Below are 17,181 nucleotides of genomic sequence, written 5' to 3' on the forward strand. Positions count from 1 at the left end.
TCAAACATATTTGTGCCCTCAAACAATGCTGCTCATGAAAACACATTTTATTACAGCATGGCCCATTTCCCCAAATGTTGTGAGGGCCAATAAAGTGTGATGGTGGAATTGCACACACAGTACATCTGCAGCCTTTTTCACTTGGCCATTGTCAAGTAAAGTTTAAAAGCTGGTCAAGAGTGTGTGACGCAAAATGTGGTGTTGATCATATTGTTGACTATTTTTGTTTTTCATCCATCGTGCAGAAGTAAATTGCCTTTTAGAGTTGCATATTTACTGAATAATTGACGGGTTCATTCATGCAAATTATCGAATGTCGTCCAAAACACAACTTATTTTTCAAATTACGTTTAAATGATGTATTAATTACTGCATTCTTCAAAACTATGTGGTCATATCCGGATGTCCATTATTTCTAGAGTTGCTCATACAAAGAGCTCAGTTACACCATCTGAAAGAGAAGGAGTTTATGGCACGTCTTAAGCCGCTTTACCATATAAATATGCTGGCTTGGCTCATCTCTATTCTACTGTGTGTGCCAACCCAGTATGCAGGGATTTGAATTTCCATTACAACACATTTACTAGCTTGCAGGCGGGTCTGGAAAAGACGACACGCTCCTCTGCACTGAGCTGATCTAGGACTGTGATCCATTGGCTTTTGGACTGCAGAAAATTTGTCGATCATGAATTCAGGTCTATACAGAAAATGACAATACTGTCATTTCTTGCCAAGATGCTGAATATGATGCCATCTGAAGATAACATGCGCGCAACAGATGTTTTTGTTCACAAAAAAAAAAGTTTACTTGCATTTGAGTCTATGCAACATTTTCACAATGTAACAAAGGAAGTTGGCATCAGTTTTCAGTTGGTACAATTTCCTTTGAACACCTTACTGCTCATGCATCATTTACACTCTATTACATACACGGGAGTGCGGCCCGGTATATCGCCTGTCATTGGGACAAATCTATTATTTTTATCACATAGACAGTAGAGGGAAGCTGGGATGAAACAAATTACTGTATGCACTATTTCCTGGTACGCTACGGTTCCTTGATGCAATATCTGGGGAATTGCTTTGTATTCGAATAGTTTCACCGGCTCACTGTTATTCATAGGCTTGCTTGTAATGTCATATGATTACTTCATCAAATCTGCACCCCTCCAACCCACAGACCATTACTCAAAAGATTCAACACAAGAATAACCACTATGTAAATATAAGTAAGACCTCTCTCGACATCTTTATTTTAAGGCGGACAAGGTTGGAGGAAATAGTGGCAAGAAAGACAAGATATTTTGAGAATAACAATGCAATTTGGTCACCATTCAAAATGAAAGCTTCTATCCCCATCAATAGCAACCATGCAGCGGTGCATGAATGCTAACATACATACATATGAAGTAACTACTTGAATCATTAGGACATATGTAAAAGCTTAAATGTTGATGAGAACATTAATCACTTGAAGTATTTCTTCTAGTTACAAACACAGATTAAATTGAAAGAAAATGTGATTAGACACAGACAATTAAGTAATCAACTCCAATTCGCTATCATTTGAAACTACAAGTACATAATAACATATATTCAAATCAATTGTTCTTCTCTATTGTCAGAATACAGAAATGAAGGTCCCAAAATTAATGGAATCCATGTTTTGTTAAAATGATTATTCTTTTCAATGCAATGGTAACCTCCTGACAGGAAATATTTTGAAAATTATGTGGCCCTCCGTGAAAAAGTTTGATTATCAATGTGTTTGATAAAAATTAGACATTTGCAAAAATCTGCTTTACTTTAGAAAATCATTTTTCCAAATCTTCTAATGGATATAAAGGCAAGGACCAACCAAATAATTAAATATATTTGCTTCAGTATTATTATTTTAATGGAATGTCCTATTTTTTAATAAATTGCAGGAATTTAAAAGATTAAAAAAATATAAAAAAATAAAAAAACTCATTCACCGACAGTAGCGCAGGAAGTGGGGTGCCAGTAGAGTTTATATATATATATGAATGAATAAATAAAACATATTGAAACAATAGCGTAATCAAATATATATGTTGAAAAAGGTTTTTTTTTTGTCAATAACATGGTCACCACCTGGCACCTTGCTTAATAAGGCGCTATTGGAAAGGAAAAGTTAACTGTTGACGGAGGACGCATCAACATGGCGCGAAAACAAATGACCTATTTTCTCTTTATAAAAACAGCAACATTTTCTAAAATTCAATTTGAGGTCAAAAATTATTTGACAGTTTATAATAGTGCTCAGCGAGAACAAGTTGCAGATTTAGACCGTGGAGAACGTCAAATAGTTTGCATTGTAGCCATATTATTGTTTGTTGTTGCTGCTGAGCTGACGCCGTGCAGAGCGATGTTGGACATTCGTGTCCAAGTTATTTGAGTGGTGTGAAAAGTAGGTGTTAAACTGAGGCTTATTGGACCTTTTAGTTTTCAAATCTGTGTGTGTCATTTTCATTATAATACACAGGCACTTTTATTTCCAATTCAAAAATTACAACACCCTGCAGGTGAAATAGAATGCTGTCTTTGTAGTAGAATAGTAGTAGTACATAAACCTTCCAGCATCCATGTGTACTGTCATTGTGCACATCTTTTATGGAGAAAAAGCACGAGCATGACAAATTTGGACCAAAACTGCGGTTTTCTGATGGGAAAATTAAATAACATCATCAGCAACCCCGGCTGTGAGTGACTTCCAGCGCCCCTATTATTTACCGATTAATTGAATAAAAAAAAAAAAAAAATCAACAAAGTCATTAAAATAATTAGGGTTGTTCCGATCATGTTTTTTTGCTCCCGATCCGATGCCGATCGTTTTAGTTTGAGTATCTGCCTATCCCAATATTTCCCAATCCGATCGCTTTTTTTTGCTCCCGATTCAGTTCCAATCATTCCCAATAATTTTTCCCGATCATATACATTTTGGCAATGCATTAAGAAAAAAATGAATAAAACTCGGACAAATATATATATTCAACATTAAATACAGTACATAAGTACTCTATTTGTTTATTATGACAATAAATCCTCAAGATGGCATTTACATTATTAACATTCTTTCTTTGAGAGGGATCCACGGATAGAAAGACTAGTGACTTTGTATATTGTGACTAAATAATGCCATCTAGTGTATTTGTTGAGCTTTCAGTAAATGATACTGTGGCCATCCCAAATGCATGATGGGAAGTGGAACCATGACTGTGCGTCGTGCTACCAATTGATATATCTTCTCTGCGTTGGGAAAAAACTTAAGTTGTTTAAACAAAGATCAATTGCCACCTTGCTTCCCCACATTGCTTCCCATCATATTTCTACTCATAGGGAGAGGGATTGCAAGGCTTTAGCCAATTAAAAAAAGGCTTCAAACGCTGCCAAAATTCTCTCTACTCATTTTGCGCTGCCTTTTATCGCTCTACATAGGTGAAATGGCGTCATTACAGATTTAGCGCGACAATGAATGAGAGGGTCGTGCAGCGCATACATTAACTGCGTTAAAAATTTTAATGTGACACATTTTTTAATAAATTAATTGCCGCCGTTATCGGGATATTTTTGATAACCCTACCTTAAGCCTAAACTAAAGACTCTGGATGAGTGTAACATATTATGTCTGTAACGTTAAATACAATTAGAAAATGATTTAATTAAAATATATATATACAGTATATTAAAAAAAGGCATGGCCGATATTTTTTTGCCGATTCCGATACTTTGAAAATGACGTGCATATCTCTAAAAATAATCGTTAGTCACTGCTGTCGTCACGTTCCCTATGCAGAATGAGTGTTTCAAAAACTAAACAATAAACAATCTGCAAGTATCTTACCTGCATGAAAATCTACCCCCACAGCAAAAAGTGTCCCTGTGATAGGCATGAGGGCCTCAATATTATCATTTGGGTCCAGAGAAATTCCTCTTATACCCTCATGGATGGAATACATCAGAAATGAATCCATACCTGTGGGTGAAATAAACACATAAACATTCCAAAACTAGAAACAATATGTATGCTTTACTTTGAAAACTGAAGTTAATGTGATAGAAAACATACCCTCGCAGGACATACGATCACTCTTCAGGTTATATCCCACTGTGCAAGAGCAGCTTCGGGTGCTTTCAGAAGTTGGAAAGCAGAGCTGGGAACATCCTCCGTTATTTATTTGGCACAGGTTTCTTCCTGAAAGTTAACCAAGAGCAGTCTGAACTTTTGTGTTTCGACACAAAAACACTGTAACGTAAATACAGGGATTTGTTCACATGATTTTAGACTGTGCTTACCTTTCTGACCTTCCCGGTCATACACTTTCATATGAAATACACCACCAGTCTTGTTTCTCAGATTGACAAAGTTACGACCATCCCTCTTATTGACAGTTCCCAGCTTTGAGGATTCATCGTCTGACCACCACAGTTTGGTGCCTGCAATTACAAAAATAGAGAGCTAGATGAATACAGGGCACAGCTAATTCGGAATAAAGTAATTGTAACAGCTTATATTGTTGTTTTTACGCTGGTCCGTCAAAATATTGCTTCATGTCAAACTGTTCAGTGTTGCAAAAAAAGATTAGCGACCGCTGACATTTTCATTTAGAGCCAAAATGGGTAAGTGTATAAGCATTCCTTCCAAATAGCTGCAAGGAACCATCAGATTTATGTAGGACTATAAAACTGCCACTGATGATATGTGTAGTGTATGATAAAAAAAAATATATAAAAATATAAAGTTGACTTTTTACTTAAGATACGCCAACCATCCCATGAAAAATGGTATATTAGTTTTAGATTTGTGTTATGGCCATAATGTCAAAACCTTAGAATTGACTGGTTGACACCCGGGGCCAGTGCTGCTTGGGGTGCTGTCACACCAACACAACATTTTAGTGGGAGGTGGGCGGAAGGTGGTGAAAGTCATAACTTCAAGGAATCATAATTTCACAGATGCACTGAGTGCAAGGACTGTCACCATTTATCATGGACTTCAAAAAATTTCAGCAACCTCACGTCCAAGCAGGCCAGCAGCATTTTTGTGTCCTTTTCAGATTGATGATTACCGTATTTTTCGGACTATACGTCGCACCTGAGTATAAGTCGCAACAGCCATAAAATGCGCAATCAAAAGGAAAAAAAACATGTATAAGTCGCACCGGAGTATAAGTCGCATTTTTGGGGGGAAATGTATTTGCTAGAATCCTGCACCAAAAACAGTCATTTTGAAAGACAATTTAAAATACAATAGAGAACAACAGGCTGAATAGGTGTACGGTATGCTAACATTACATGACGCTATAAGTTAGATCGGGCCTAAAAAATCCAGCCCGACCTGACCGGCCCGCGGGTATTAGAGCCCGACACGGCACGAGCCAGATCAATTAACTTGATTTGCTTGCCCGAGCTCGAAACCCCCCCGAAATTTTACGTTTTATTTGTAGGCACGAGCCCAAAAAAAACAAATTTTTGTTTTATTTGTGAGGACTTAGGAGATGGAGGAAATGCGGGGATGCGATGCGTAGTTGCATTTTGTGTGATCACGTTTGTGAAGATGACGTGCATATATGCATAATGATAATAAATTAAAGTCTGTCTTTTGTAACAAATTCCCCCAGTTAAACAAGACTGTAAGATGGATATTCAATAAACATTCATATCTTTTATATTTGCGTGTCTGTTCTAACAGGCGGATAGTGGATTTGACATTTATTTTCATCTCCTTGAGTTGGCAGAAAATCAACGCAAGTTGTCTTGATGTTTAAATAGTTTACATATTTTTATGATCATTATAAATGCATTTACACAACAAAATAACGCTGGAAAAGTTTGTTAAATATATTTCTCATACGAGACCAAAGCGCCATATTCGTTTACATTCAGCAAAGCCGACACAGGTTTCCGTATAGCACCTTCAACAACCAATTTGAATCCTTTCCATATCCCACTCCTACCGCAGTTGTTTGCTTTTCAATTCCCCTGTCTTTAGTTTGTTTTTCTCTCCTATAGCTGTTCCATATCGAAAAGGAAATACAAGGATGCTCATGGAGGGCGCTGCAGGGCGCTGAGAGGGGATGATTGAAAAGAGAGCCACTGTGTTCACGTGCGCAGGCATGCACAGCGCGTTCTCTGTTTTATCCAAATTATTTATTTTATTTAACATCCACACATCGTTTTAGTATAAATATATGTATATGGCGGAAAACACAGACACGGCATAAAAAGCAGTTTCTGCTCTTGCGCTCCTCTTTTAAAGAAACTGCTGTATTTTAAGCCAAAACAACTGTTGTGTTTGATAGAACAATGTGTCTATATGCTGCCATAGCATATTTATTGCTCATTTGGCCCCCGAACTACTTTTTATTTGTCTGTTTTACCCTGGAAACCCCTGTTTACAGACGTTGCACAACCACTTTTGTTTCAACCCAGCCATAAAACGAAGGTATTTTATTATATTTATTATTCAAAATGTCTGTCATTTTTAGCTTAGAATATTAATTGATGTCTAATATTTGGTTAAAAAAAAAAAAAAACGACTTTAAAAATTATTCAGTCGCATATTTTAAACATTTAAACTAATTACGTCACAATTTAAAAAAAAATGGTGTCTGTAAAGAAGTCACGGATATCTACCTCATAACTATAGCTTAATTGTATTTTTTTGTTACTGTTGTATTTTTCCGATATGTCAGATGATAAATAATCGATCCAAACAAAGAAAAATTGGGAAAAAAAATTATGAGGGTAAATATATGAAAAAAAAATCTCTACCATTTCTTGATGACTGCGATTTCTACATCGCGACCCTTGTTATATGACCATGTTTTTTTTTTTTTTTAAATGCCCTCCTGTTCAAAATTTTTCTTCCTCGAAAAAACTGAGATTTTAAGCTTTCAATGATGTATCACACATGCATATCGGGAAATTTTGAAAGTTGGTCAAATTGCGTGTCTCAGAGCGGAACTTCAAGTCACCTGAGTGTTTTCCGCCTTATATATTCATTTTTAAAAAGTTAGCGGGAGAGAAGTCGGACCGCTCCGACCGTAAATAATCAAACATAAGTCGCTTCAGAGTATAAGATGCACCCTCTTCCAAACTATGAAAAAAACTGTGACTTATAGTCCGAAAAATACGGTACATTATGTATATGTAAATGGACGAAAAGAAGAAAAACTCATTAACTACCATTGCAAGGCTGGTCATGAATGAGTTGTTCATAATAAATAAAAACTTAAGGAATGCTAAGCAAGTTCAAATTGCCGAAATTGCTTCATTGACTCCAAGTGCCATTCTGATACAAATTTATTACTCCATTAAAATAAAAGGAGCAATTTCTTATTTTCAAGCCAACCCTATTGGTTGGAAATTATTTAATATCAGACATTATAGCAACACTATCAACCCTCCAATGATGTGCACGCTGTTATTTTATTCCAAGACACACAAACACACGAGTGATTCCCACTGAAACTAATAGCTTCAGGTCCAGCATGACGTGTTAACAAAAAATAAAATAGCTGTAAGTGCAAGTGACAGTCAACACCAAGTTTACAAAACACTTGACCTGGCGGGCACACGGGCCTAGATTAGCTTTGCTCTCTATGTTAATTTGCTGCCGTGGGGCACGCTTGCTAGTTGTGATTGCTCGCTCGTGGCACATCATATTCAATTTCCGCATCAAGTGCTTGTTGGATTCCAGGCGAGTCGAAGCTGATGAATGGCCCACCTTCTAAAGAGAGGTCCTCGCCTATCCCTCCGGCCAATCCAATTACTACAGAGCCTCCTGCACTGACGTGTATACCTTATCCCAGCCGGCACCATGCCCGTACAGTACAAGAAAATGAAATGATTGATTTTTATCCCGCAAGCAGTCTGGGATAAAATAGTTAATTCATCAACTAATTCATTTCACTGTGTTCAGCGATTTTATGTCTGCTTGTCTTCCGTCTTCTTTTCCTGATCGGAATTGAGCATTCCTTGTTTACACACGAGACCGTGTTGGATGAACCATTGCTACTTGAAACACAACCAACTAATTAATCAGGACAGAAGAAACAAGAACATAATCACAGTTGGATGAATCTGGCTGAACAATGAATGGCCTGTTTATTTATCGTATTGATCGTGAAGTGATATCATTGGCTTTATATTCATGTAGCATTCACAGCATTAGCTTAACCTCCACAATCTAATTAGATTCTTTATAGAAGCAATGACAAGATAATGCTTGGTTGTAAACCACACCGTCAGTGTTTACTGTTGTGGAGAATTGCTGTACCTCGTAATGAGAGCTGATTCATGGGTTGCCATTGGCATCGATTGATGTCCAAATCTTTTGGACTGAGACAGGCTGGCAGAGAATGATCATTCCCATTGCCTGTCAACTCTGACCCAAAATACATAAGAAGTGACCTAGAATTGCCCAAAAACCAACAGACACTGACCCCGAAATCAACAGGTAATAGAACTGGAATGGGCCCAATACATTATTTATATATATATAGCAGTCTTGATAACAACTTGGCAGCTGAATTAGCTGAGTTGGGAGAGATTAATTAATTTTTAAGCTGTAATTGACTCGATTAAAAAAATTAATTGTTTGACACCCCTAATACACACATATATATATATATATATATGTCTAATAAGATGTGACCTCGAATTGCCCAAAACTCAACAGGAAGTTACGCAAAATCAACATGACGAGACTTAGAAAGGATTTGACTTTCTTTACATTCAATTGAACCATGCAATTACTGTATGTTTTTATTCACTCATTCACTACCAGTATGTACCGTATTGGCCCAAATATAAGACGGCCCTGATTATAAGACGACCCCCTCTTTTTCAAGTCTGAAGTTTGAAAAAAGACTTTTTGAACACCAAATTAATTTTTATACAGAAAATAATTACAGTACATCTGAAACAAATGATTGGAACAATATATTTGAGAGAAAAATCATGTTATTTTGCCTCATTCAAATCTTAATATCTGAACATTTAAATATGTAAACTAAAGTGCATTCACATTCGTAAATGAATGGCTTCTGGTCTTTGAAATGTAAATAAACCAATCTATTGTGATAAAACAACAAAATTGCAATAACTGCATTAACCATAAAGTGAGGTCTAACTGTAACTGTAGTCTTGAAACAAATCTGAATAAGGAAACATTGCAATAAAATAATGCAAACTGGTTAAACTTGAGAGTAGCTGAGATCTGTCATGACAGAACATTACTCCTCAAGTTTAGCATTCGCTTCACTGATATCTGGCGCCATCTAGTGTCGTGAATGGGTATAATAACTAGACCCCAAATATAAGACAACCCCCACTTTTTCAGTCTTATTTCAATGCAAAAAAACACTGTCTTATATTTGGGCCAATACTGTATATGTCTACATACAGTATGTGCTATGGAATTTGGTAAAGTTAACTTAAAGCAGAAGTTCAGAATTTTTGACGTTAGACTTAATCTTCGAGTTAACGGGGGTTTAATTTGTCGGTGGAGTTGATTTCAACAAATCCCGTGTAGTTTGTAAGGTATTTGTCAGTTTCAGGGCTCCAGAGTGGCTAAGCTAGCGTGAGTCAACAGGACTGACTTAGCATGTCAGTAAAAAAGACGATACAGATCTACGAACAGATCTAACATCGTCAAATACATTTAAAATGCAGATCATTGTTTCAAAACACCCAAGCGGTCAAAACAATGTCACACCAAACTGCTGTAATTCATTTCATTCTGCAGGACAAATTTTTTCAGATGTGCTATAAGACCACAATAGAGAGTAGTGCTTCGGCCACTCGTGCTTATGCTGTATTTGAGGAAGGTAGGACGTTTGACTTATCCTGTTTGGATGGTACCAGTTGCGACCTCAAAGCGTTCCAAGCGAATGTAAATTGCAAATATGGCTGATCGCAACAATTTGTTTTTGGCAATCAAAAGACATTCTGACCTCCAGCAAACCTTCCGTCTCGTAAGCTATCAAGTAGTGGAGGCATTTCAATGATATTTTTCTAGATTGGAGGTTGGAAACCCTTGACTTCCCACCTTCCTTGAATGCAGTATCAGTATGCTGAGTTAATTGACGGCCGGCAACGTGGCAAAATGTGCATTTAGAGGCTGTGGAAACAGACAGAAGACATGGGCAAAGCAAAGTTTCCACAAATTCCCTATGAAGAATGACGAACAATTTAAACTGGTCGCTAGCTGCTGGCTACTACATAAAAAAATCAACGGTGAAAAAAAAAAAACAATTCGATATCACTCCGCTCTGCTCCTCTGCAGAGCTGCTGGATTACAAATCTTGCTGTTCATACTGAAATTATTAATGTATTGGTGACATGCAATGGTAACTTTTCATAACTTTGTCTTGAAAACATAGCCAACACTACTGATTGCAAAGGTCACCGAGGATTTCCATGTGTGCATATTTTGTTTTTTATTGGCATGCTAAGTCAGCCCAATTGACACACGCTAGCTTAGCCACTCCGGAGCCCTTAAACTAACAAATAACTAACAAAATACACAGAATTTGTTGAAATCAACTCCACCGACTAATTAAACCCTCGCTAACTCGAAGATTAAGCCTGATGTCAAAAATGCTGAACTTCCCTTTTTAAAACTTAGTTAAGTGCCATTGACAGCAATAGCCGTCCAATCCATTTTGAGTGGGATAGTTGACAGCGATCATTCGTGGCCAGTTCAGTCAAAATGTATTGGAAGTTTATTTCTGTCAATGGCAGCCAATGTTAATGATGTAATTTGCTTACTTACCTGTAACAGGTGAGCTTGATATGAAATAAGTCTTAATAAATGGACCGCAAATGTTTAGTTGTTACTCTGTGATATATGTACTGCCAAGTTCCAGTACAAAGTCTCCGAAAGTCTGCAGTGTTGTTCATGCCCCCATTCCAAACAATTTCCTCCACATTAATTGTGATTGATGGCGACCAGCAGACATGATTCTGCTGTTTGGCTGTACCTGCTAATATGTCGCTACAACACCATTACTCTATGTCACCTTCCCCTCTTGTGCCCATTTGTTCAGCACAATAACAGTATATTTGGATTAGGAAACATTCAATTTAAGGTAACACAATTCAATCTAACAAGATACATATAGCAAAAAAAGGCATTCAGTGTTTAATCTTTTTCAGCCAGCATGTTACTCAAACACGTATATGCAAATGCATGAAACTCACCCATCACGGCAAGAGCCGTGCCCTTAGTTAGGTCCCTCTTTAGCGTTTCTAGCACCTCCAGTCCAGTTCCATCTAGATTGCACCTGTTGATGGTTTTATTGGCCGAACTAATCCAGTATAGCTTGTTGGCTGCATAGTCTACCGAGAGACCTGAGAGTGAAACAGAGCACAACAAATTTTGATTCATTATCACAGCGGCCTGGAATTGTTCTTTTACATTTGGGATTGTTTAGCATGAACAACAAACATCATATTACGAGGAGAAAATGTGATTTGGAAGATAATAAATTAGCTTTACTTCAGTGTGAAAATAGGCAAACATAAATACACCTGTCACATTAATTTTAAGTAAGAAAAAAATGCAGTAACATCTTCATTGAAATTTAAACTCGTGCATAAATTTCCATTCAGAAACAAAGATAGCCTGGTGATTTTGCATTTTAGTCATGTGCTTTAAAAATGGTGTGCTTTTAAATCCACTTCAAGGCTAATATGCTGTTTTTTCTTGGAATCCCACCAATAATGGGTGGGTTTTTGAAAGCTATTTCAATTGTCGACTTCCAGACATCTCCCACAATGTGTTAGATTTATGTGTGGCAGGTTCACATTCACAATGCATCATTAATTTACTCTCATCCACAGGTCTACTCCATAATCATAAATGAGGCCTGTGAATCATTGCACTTCCTGTTGACAGGCCAAGGAGGGTGAGGAAATGCAGAGAAGACCACACTGTGTGAAATGGGTTTGCTTTGACCTTCAGGGAACTAAGAAAATGTTTTTTTCGCAACAATTCAATAGAGATTTTTGTATTAGAGAAGTATTCACTTAACTAGTGCTATTATATAAATTTAAAGTCAACCACAATGAACCCTCATTGATTTAATGCCAAAACATTTAAAGGCCTATTGATATATATTGACATGTCTTTCAATTTATTCCAAACCAATAGTTTCACAAAGGATCAGTTTACTGGATCCATCCATCAATTTTCTATAGAGCTTTAGGGTGGGTGGTAAATTGAGTGTATCACAAGTGATGAGGCGAGAGGAAAGATGCATCTTGGACTGGTCACCAGTAAGTTGGAGTGCTTTGAATGGATTTGGAGTTGCAGTTTTTGGTTTGAAAAAAATGGGTGAAAGACTACGAGAAAGAAATTTGTCGAACTCTTTACATGCAGCCTTCACTAATGTTACACAAATAAGGATTGAACATGCCTAATATCTAATACAGTGGTACTTTCACATACGATTGCTTCAACACACGATCTTTTTGCCATCCGAAGTAAAATTTGAGTTGCCATTTGTTTCTACATCCAACGACATGCTCGAAATACGACGATTTATGACAGCTCCACATTTTCTTTGTTTTCCCACAAGACGGACGCACGGCGGATTTTCATGTTAGAGAAATCACCATGGGTTCCAAGCATGTTTAGTGCAGATGGTGAAAAAAAGGAAAAAGGTGCGGCTTATCATTGAAATGAAGATGGAAATGATAGAAAAATATGAGCGTTGCACGCGTCCGTGAACTGGCTCAACAATACGGTCGTAGAATGTCTACGATCTCGACGGTCCTCCTCCGACCTCCATTCGACAGTCTTTATAAGTTAATGTGACAATTATTATTGTTGTAACATCGCTAAAAATCACCAGCTTCGTCAGGTTTTTAATCATTTATTTCAGAACTTGTTCAACACAACATGCCTACTATCAGCAGCAGCTGAACAAAGTGAAAGTAAAAAGTCCCTCACTCACTCTGTCAAGTCAGCCACGCGGTATGTTCAGATACACCACGCAAAACACATCCGCCACATTAGAACCTGATTCGTTACATTAAAATCCTGCTCGACATAAGACTATTCCTACTTACAAACAAGGTCCTGGAACGAATGCACTTCGAATGTGGAGGTTCCACTGTACTGTTATTTATAAAAGCATTGTTCAAATGTTAGTGGTGTCACGAAGGCAAAATAAATATATCATCAAACTCAACTTTCTGCTGATATTACATTTCAAAAATGATAATTATTTTCAGATCTGACATTGTGAAAAACAGGCCTATGTGCAAGTACTTAGTCCTAAGGGAAAAAAAAACGGACCATTGGGTGTTCCTTGTAAAAGAACCTCTGCATCAATTTGGAAAATCTGGCCTATTAAAGAAATTATAGAAGACATTCTGTGCGGCTTGAAAATAGGTCAAAAACTCCTTTTTTTTTTTTTTTTAAATGGCTAGAATTGAATAAGTTAAAACCAATTCCAAGAAATTATCTTTTGGATGGTCTTCGTCTTATTTGATGGTTGTCTTGTATCCTACACAGGAGCCGAGTAGTCCATGACGGCATGCAGGTAACCGCAATGCGTACGCACAATCCTGTGCAGGGAATCCGATGAATGGCCTTAATCTCTTGAAAGTGTCGCAATTAACTCGTCTCACCGATGCCAGCTGGCAGAGTTGAATACAGCTTTGAGTGTTCTACGATAAATCCTGAAGGAGTTCAGAAGCATTCTTTGTCGTCATTATGCGCCATGACAAAAGAAAATAAAAAGACTAAACATCAACAGGATGGCTGTGGTTTTGTTCATTTTTCATCCGTATGGTAGGAATGGTTTGTTTCTGTGTGTAAATGTGTGTTTTTAATAGATTGAATTAATGAGTGGAGTAAGGCAGATCCATTTTCTTTTCGGTCCCTTTGTAGGCGGTCCAGTTGCTGCAAATGTTGTTACTTACCGACAGGTTCTCTCTGGTTCTGGTGGAGGACCTTGCTGTTACTTCCATCCATGTTGGCCATGTTAATAGTATTCCCATCTGTCCAATACATTTTCCTAAGGGGACAGGCAAATAGTTAGTTATACCCTGTTATCTAAAATGTAAATACAAACAACTCGATTAGGTTGATCCTGATAACCACTGATCTGAATGATCCTTTCCGTCTTGACGGTCAGTTAGTTCTTGTAATTCTAAGCATTGATGGCGACATCGTGATAAAGGATACAGACTAAGGAGGATACAGATAATCTACTCACCCCTTAGCGGGATGCACTACAAGGCACCTTGGTTTATCAATGCCGTGGATGACCGAAGTCTTCAGGGAGCCATCAAAGCGAGCGACATTGATTTGTGACTCGTCATTCTCTGAGCTAAGCCAATATAAGTTCCTGGAAAGCCAGTCCAAAGCCAGGCCACGGCAGTTCACTATGTCTGGAGGGAAAGCATATGCGCGCAAAAAAAACCCAACATATTTACAAACAATACATAATGAGAAATGTCATCAAAGAAATTTACCTACCTGAAGAAATGATGGTTTCCAGCTTAGTCCCATTAATGAAAGCCCGTTTAATAGTTTGTGTTTTAACATCAGCCCAGTAGATCCTCTCCTCTTGAGCGTCATAGTCCACTACAGTGACATCGTCAATGTCTGGCACAGTCAGGGCCGTCATGACATTCATGTATGGGTTATCGATGTCCACACCTCGGATTTCGGACCGCCGTACATACAGGAGGAACCTTTTCAAAGCTTTTGACATAATTCAAAAAATGGTCAAATATCAAGAAGGATTAACTAATGTGCGTTAATGTTGCTTTGGTATAGTTCACAGTCATAGGCGGAGTTTGACTTTTGGGGCGGGGGGGCACAACATGTTGATGACCACAAAACGCAGTGTCAGCAATAAAATTAACTTACAAGAATATAATAATAAGTTGAAAATGAGCGTTTTTTGTTTCCCGTCATTCTTGAGGGGAATTCTAAATCAGGCTGCTTAGGACAGCTATATTTTTCACCAAGATCGTCATCCATTGAATACAGTACGCCCGCCAGTGTCATGCCAAAGTAGTTACTCCAGTCAAAAATTGTATATCCTGGGCGGAGTCATATGGAGGTAGATTTGTGTCTTCATTATTCGATCCCTAAAAAAAGTTGCTTCAATCAAAAAAAGTCACTTCAATCAAAAAATTTGTTTGAATGCAAAAATAAATTTGAAACAAAAAAATGTTTTTGAAAGCTATTTTTCTTTGAATTTTGTTTTTTTGATTGAAGTCAATTTTTTGGGGTTGAAGCAACTTTTTTGATTGGAGTAATGTTGTTTTGCGTTTGGGCCACATTTTGGTAAGGACATTTGTGTCTTTACTATTCAATCAAAAAATAAGTTGCTTCAAAATATATACAGTATATATATAGATTTTCAAAAGAAAAATCACTTCAATCAAAAAACGAAAAAAAAAAAAACAATCATAGAAAAAAAAGTTTTTGAATGCGAAAAAAAAAATTGGGACTCAAATATTTGCCTTTTAACACTTAATTTTTCATTTAAATTTTTTTCTTTGATTTTAGCAATCCTTTTTGTGTTTGGGCCATATTATGGGTAGGACATTTGTGTTTAAATCATTCAATCCCCCCCAAAATGTTTTCAAACAGAGAAAAAAAATTGAAAAATAAAATTGCCCTACTCTACTTTTGTTGTTGTTGAAAATAATATGCAAAGCAAATGTTTTTTTTTTTTTTTTTTTTTTTTGACCCATTATAAAAATATCATTTTTTGTTCATTTCATTCATTTTTGTTTTTTCTTTTATTGCTTTACAATTTATATATATATATAATATAAAATAAAAGTCAATTATATGCAATGACACTTTTCGGCACCAGGGGGACCTGGCCCCCTCGTCCCCCCCCCTTAAACTCTACTTATGTTCACAGCCTATGAAATTGAGTTCAAGCTAAGAAAAAAACGAAACAGCCCTTCAGGGATAATTAAGACACCCTGGATTTGAGATTTTATTATTATTATTTTTTTTTTTCTTCATTTTTTTGGCTCTGATTTGTGTGCGTACCTTGGCCATTTGGAGGGAGTGGCGATTCACAGACAAGCAATGACAGTGACATAGAGTAGTAGAAAAAGTAGCGATAACGCTTTGTCAATATAAATTGTTTTTGGCAGCGTACAAAGAGCAATTTATGATAATGAAAACTCTCTTAAATTTGTGGCAATTACAAATTCCAAAGCCATATTTCTTCAATTTAAATCGAGTTTTGTGCACCATGTAAAAAACAAAGAACAACAAGAAAACAAAGAAAAGCACAGGCATAAAACATCCCAAGATTAAGAATGACAATTTGAAACTACGATAGGCCTAAAAATGTTCTTATATGAATTGGATATAACTGTGGGGACTACAGGGATCCATGAGAACAAAGCCAGTATTGTTGATGTCAATCAAACAGTGTTCTCGTAATTGCTGATCTCCTGCGCTACATCTTACTGTCATGAGAAGAAAGTATGAAAAATGACAAATCTTTATGCTCACCAAAGCAAGATTGTTTGTCGGGTGCGAGCTTCATAAGGTGTGGACAGGTGCACGATGCAGTGGAGTTGTAATTGATGAGACACAGATGCGAGCAGGGACCGCGTCCGTCATTCTCCTCACAAGGGTTGAAAGCTGATAGGAAAGAGACGCGTGAGGAAGAAAAAACAATTCGGAAGTTGATCTTTGAGACCTCAAAAGGTGAAATGGCAAGCAAACAGACATGCCCAGTTTTACTCGACTCTAACATAAAAATGCTTACTTCAGTGTCAAAAAAAAAAAAAAAAGGACAAGTGGAAGCACTTTTTGCTGTGAATTTAAAAAAAGGAGATAAGACATCTCATTTGCAAGTGCTCAGAAAGTGTACAAGAAAACCAATTTACTGTGACCTACATATTACCGTACTTTAAAAAATGTGTAAGCATAAACAAAAGAAAAAACACAAAACAAATGGAGTGGCTTAAAAGCGGTGCATTTGAAAGAAAATTGAAATATTTAGTTGAAACCAGACGTTCCCATCCATTATTTAGCCTGAACTGTATACAGTGGGAAAATAAGTATTTAGTCAACCACCAATTGTGCAAGTTCTCCTACTTGAAAATATTAGAGAGGCCTGTAATTGTCAACATGGGTAAAAAGAAAGAAAGAAA

The 17,181-nt window shown here is 37.0% G+C and overlaps 1 protein-coding gene across 8 annotated transcripts in view; it reads right to left on the reverse strand.

Annotated features, from left to right (window-relative positions):
* Nucleotides 1-17,181, reverse strand: part of lrp1bb (low density lipoprotein receptor-related protein 1Bb) — a 469,826-nt gene that overhangs the window by 153,580 nt on the left and 299,065 nt on the right. For all 8 annotated transcript variants that reach the window (XM_057852528.1, XM_057852526.1, XM_057852531.1 and 5 more), the window contains 8 exons: nt 16,535-16,666; nt 14,519-14,746; nt 14,256-14,430; nt 13,960-14,054; nt 11,230-11,379; nt 4,318-4,458; nt 4,091-4,216; nt 3,866-3,997 (listed from right to left, as the gene is read on the reverse strand). In XM_057852528.1, coding sequence (XP_057708511.1) covers nt 3,866-3,997; nt 4,091-4,216; nt 4,318-4,458; nt 11,230-11,379; nt 13,960-14,054; nt 14,256-14,430; nt 14,519-14,746; nt 16,535-16,666 — 1,179 coding nt within the window. The remainder of the gene's footprint in view (nt 1-3,865; nt 3,998-4,090; nt 4,217-4,317; nt 4,459-11,229; nt 11,380-13,959; nt 14,055-14,255; nt 14,431-14,518; nt 14,747-16,534; nt 16,667-17,181) is intronic.

The sequence above is a fragment of the Corythoichthys intestinalis genome, chromosome 12 (genome assembly GCF_030265065.1).
Source record: "Corythoichthys intestinalis isolate RoL2023-P3 chromosome 12, ASM3026506v1, whole genome shotgun sequence".
Classification (NCBI taxonomy): domain Eukaryota; kingdom Metazoa; phylum Chordata; class Actinopteri; order Syngnathiformes; family Syngnathidae; genus Corythoichthys; species Corythoichthys intestinalis.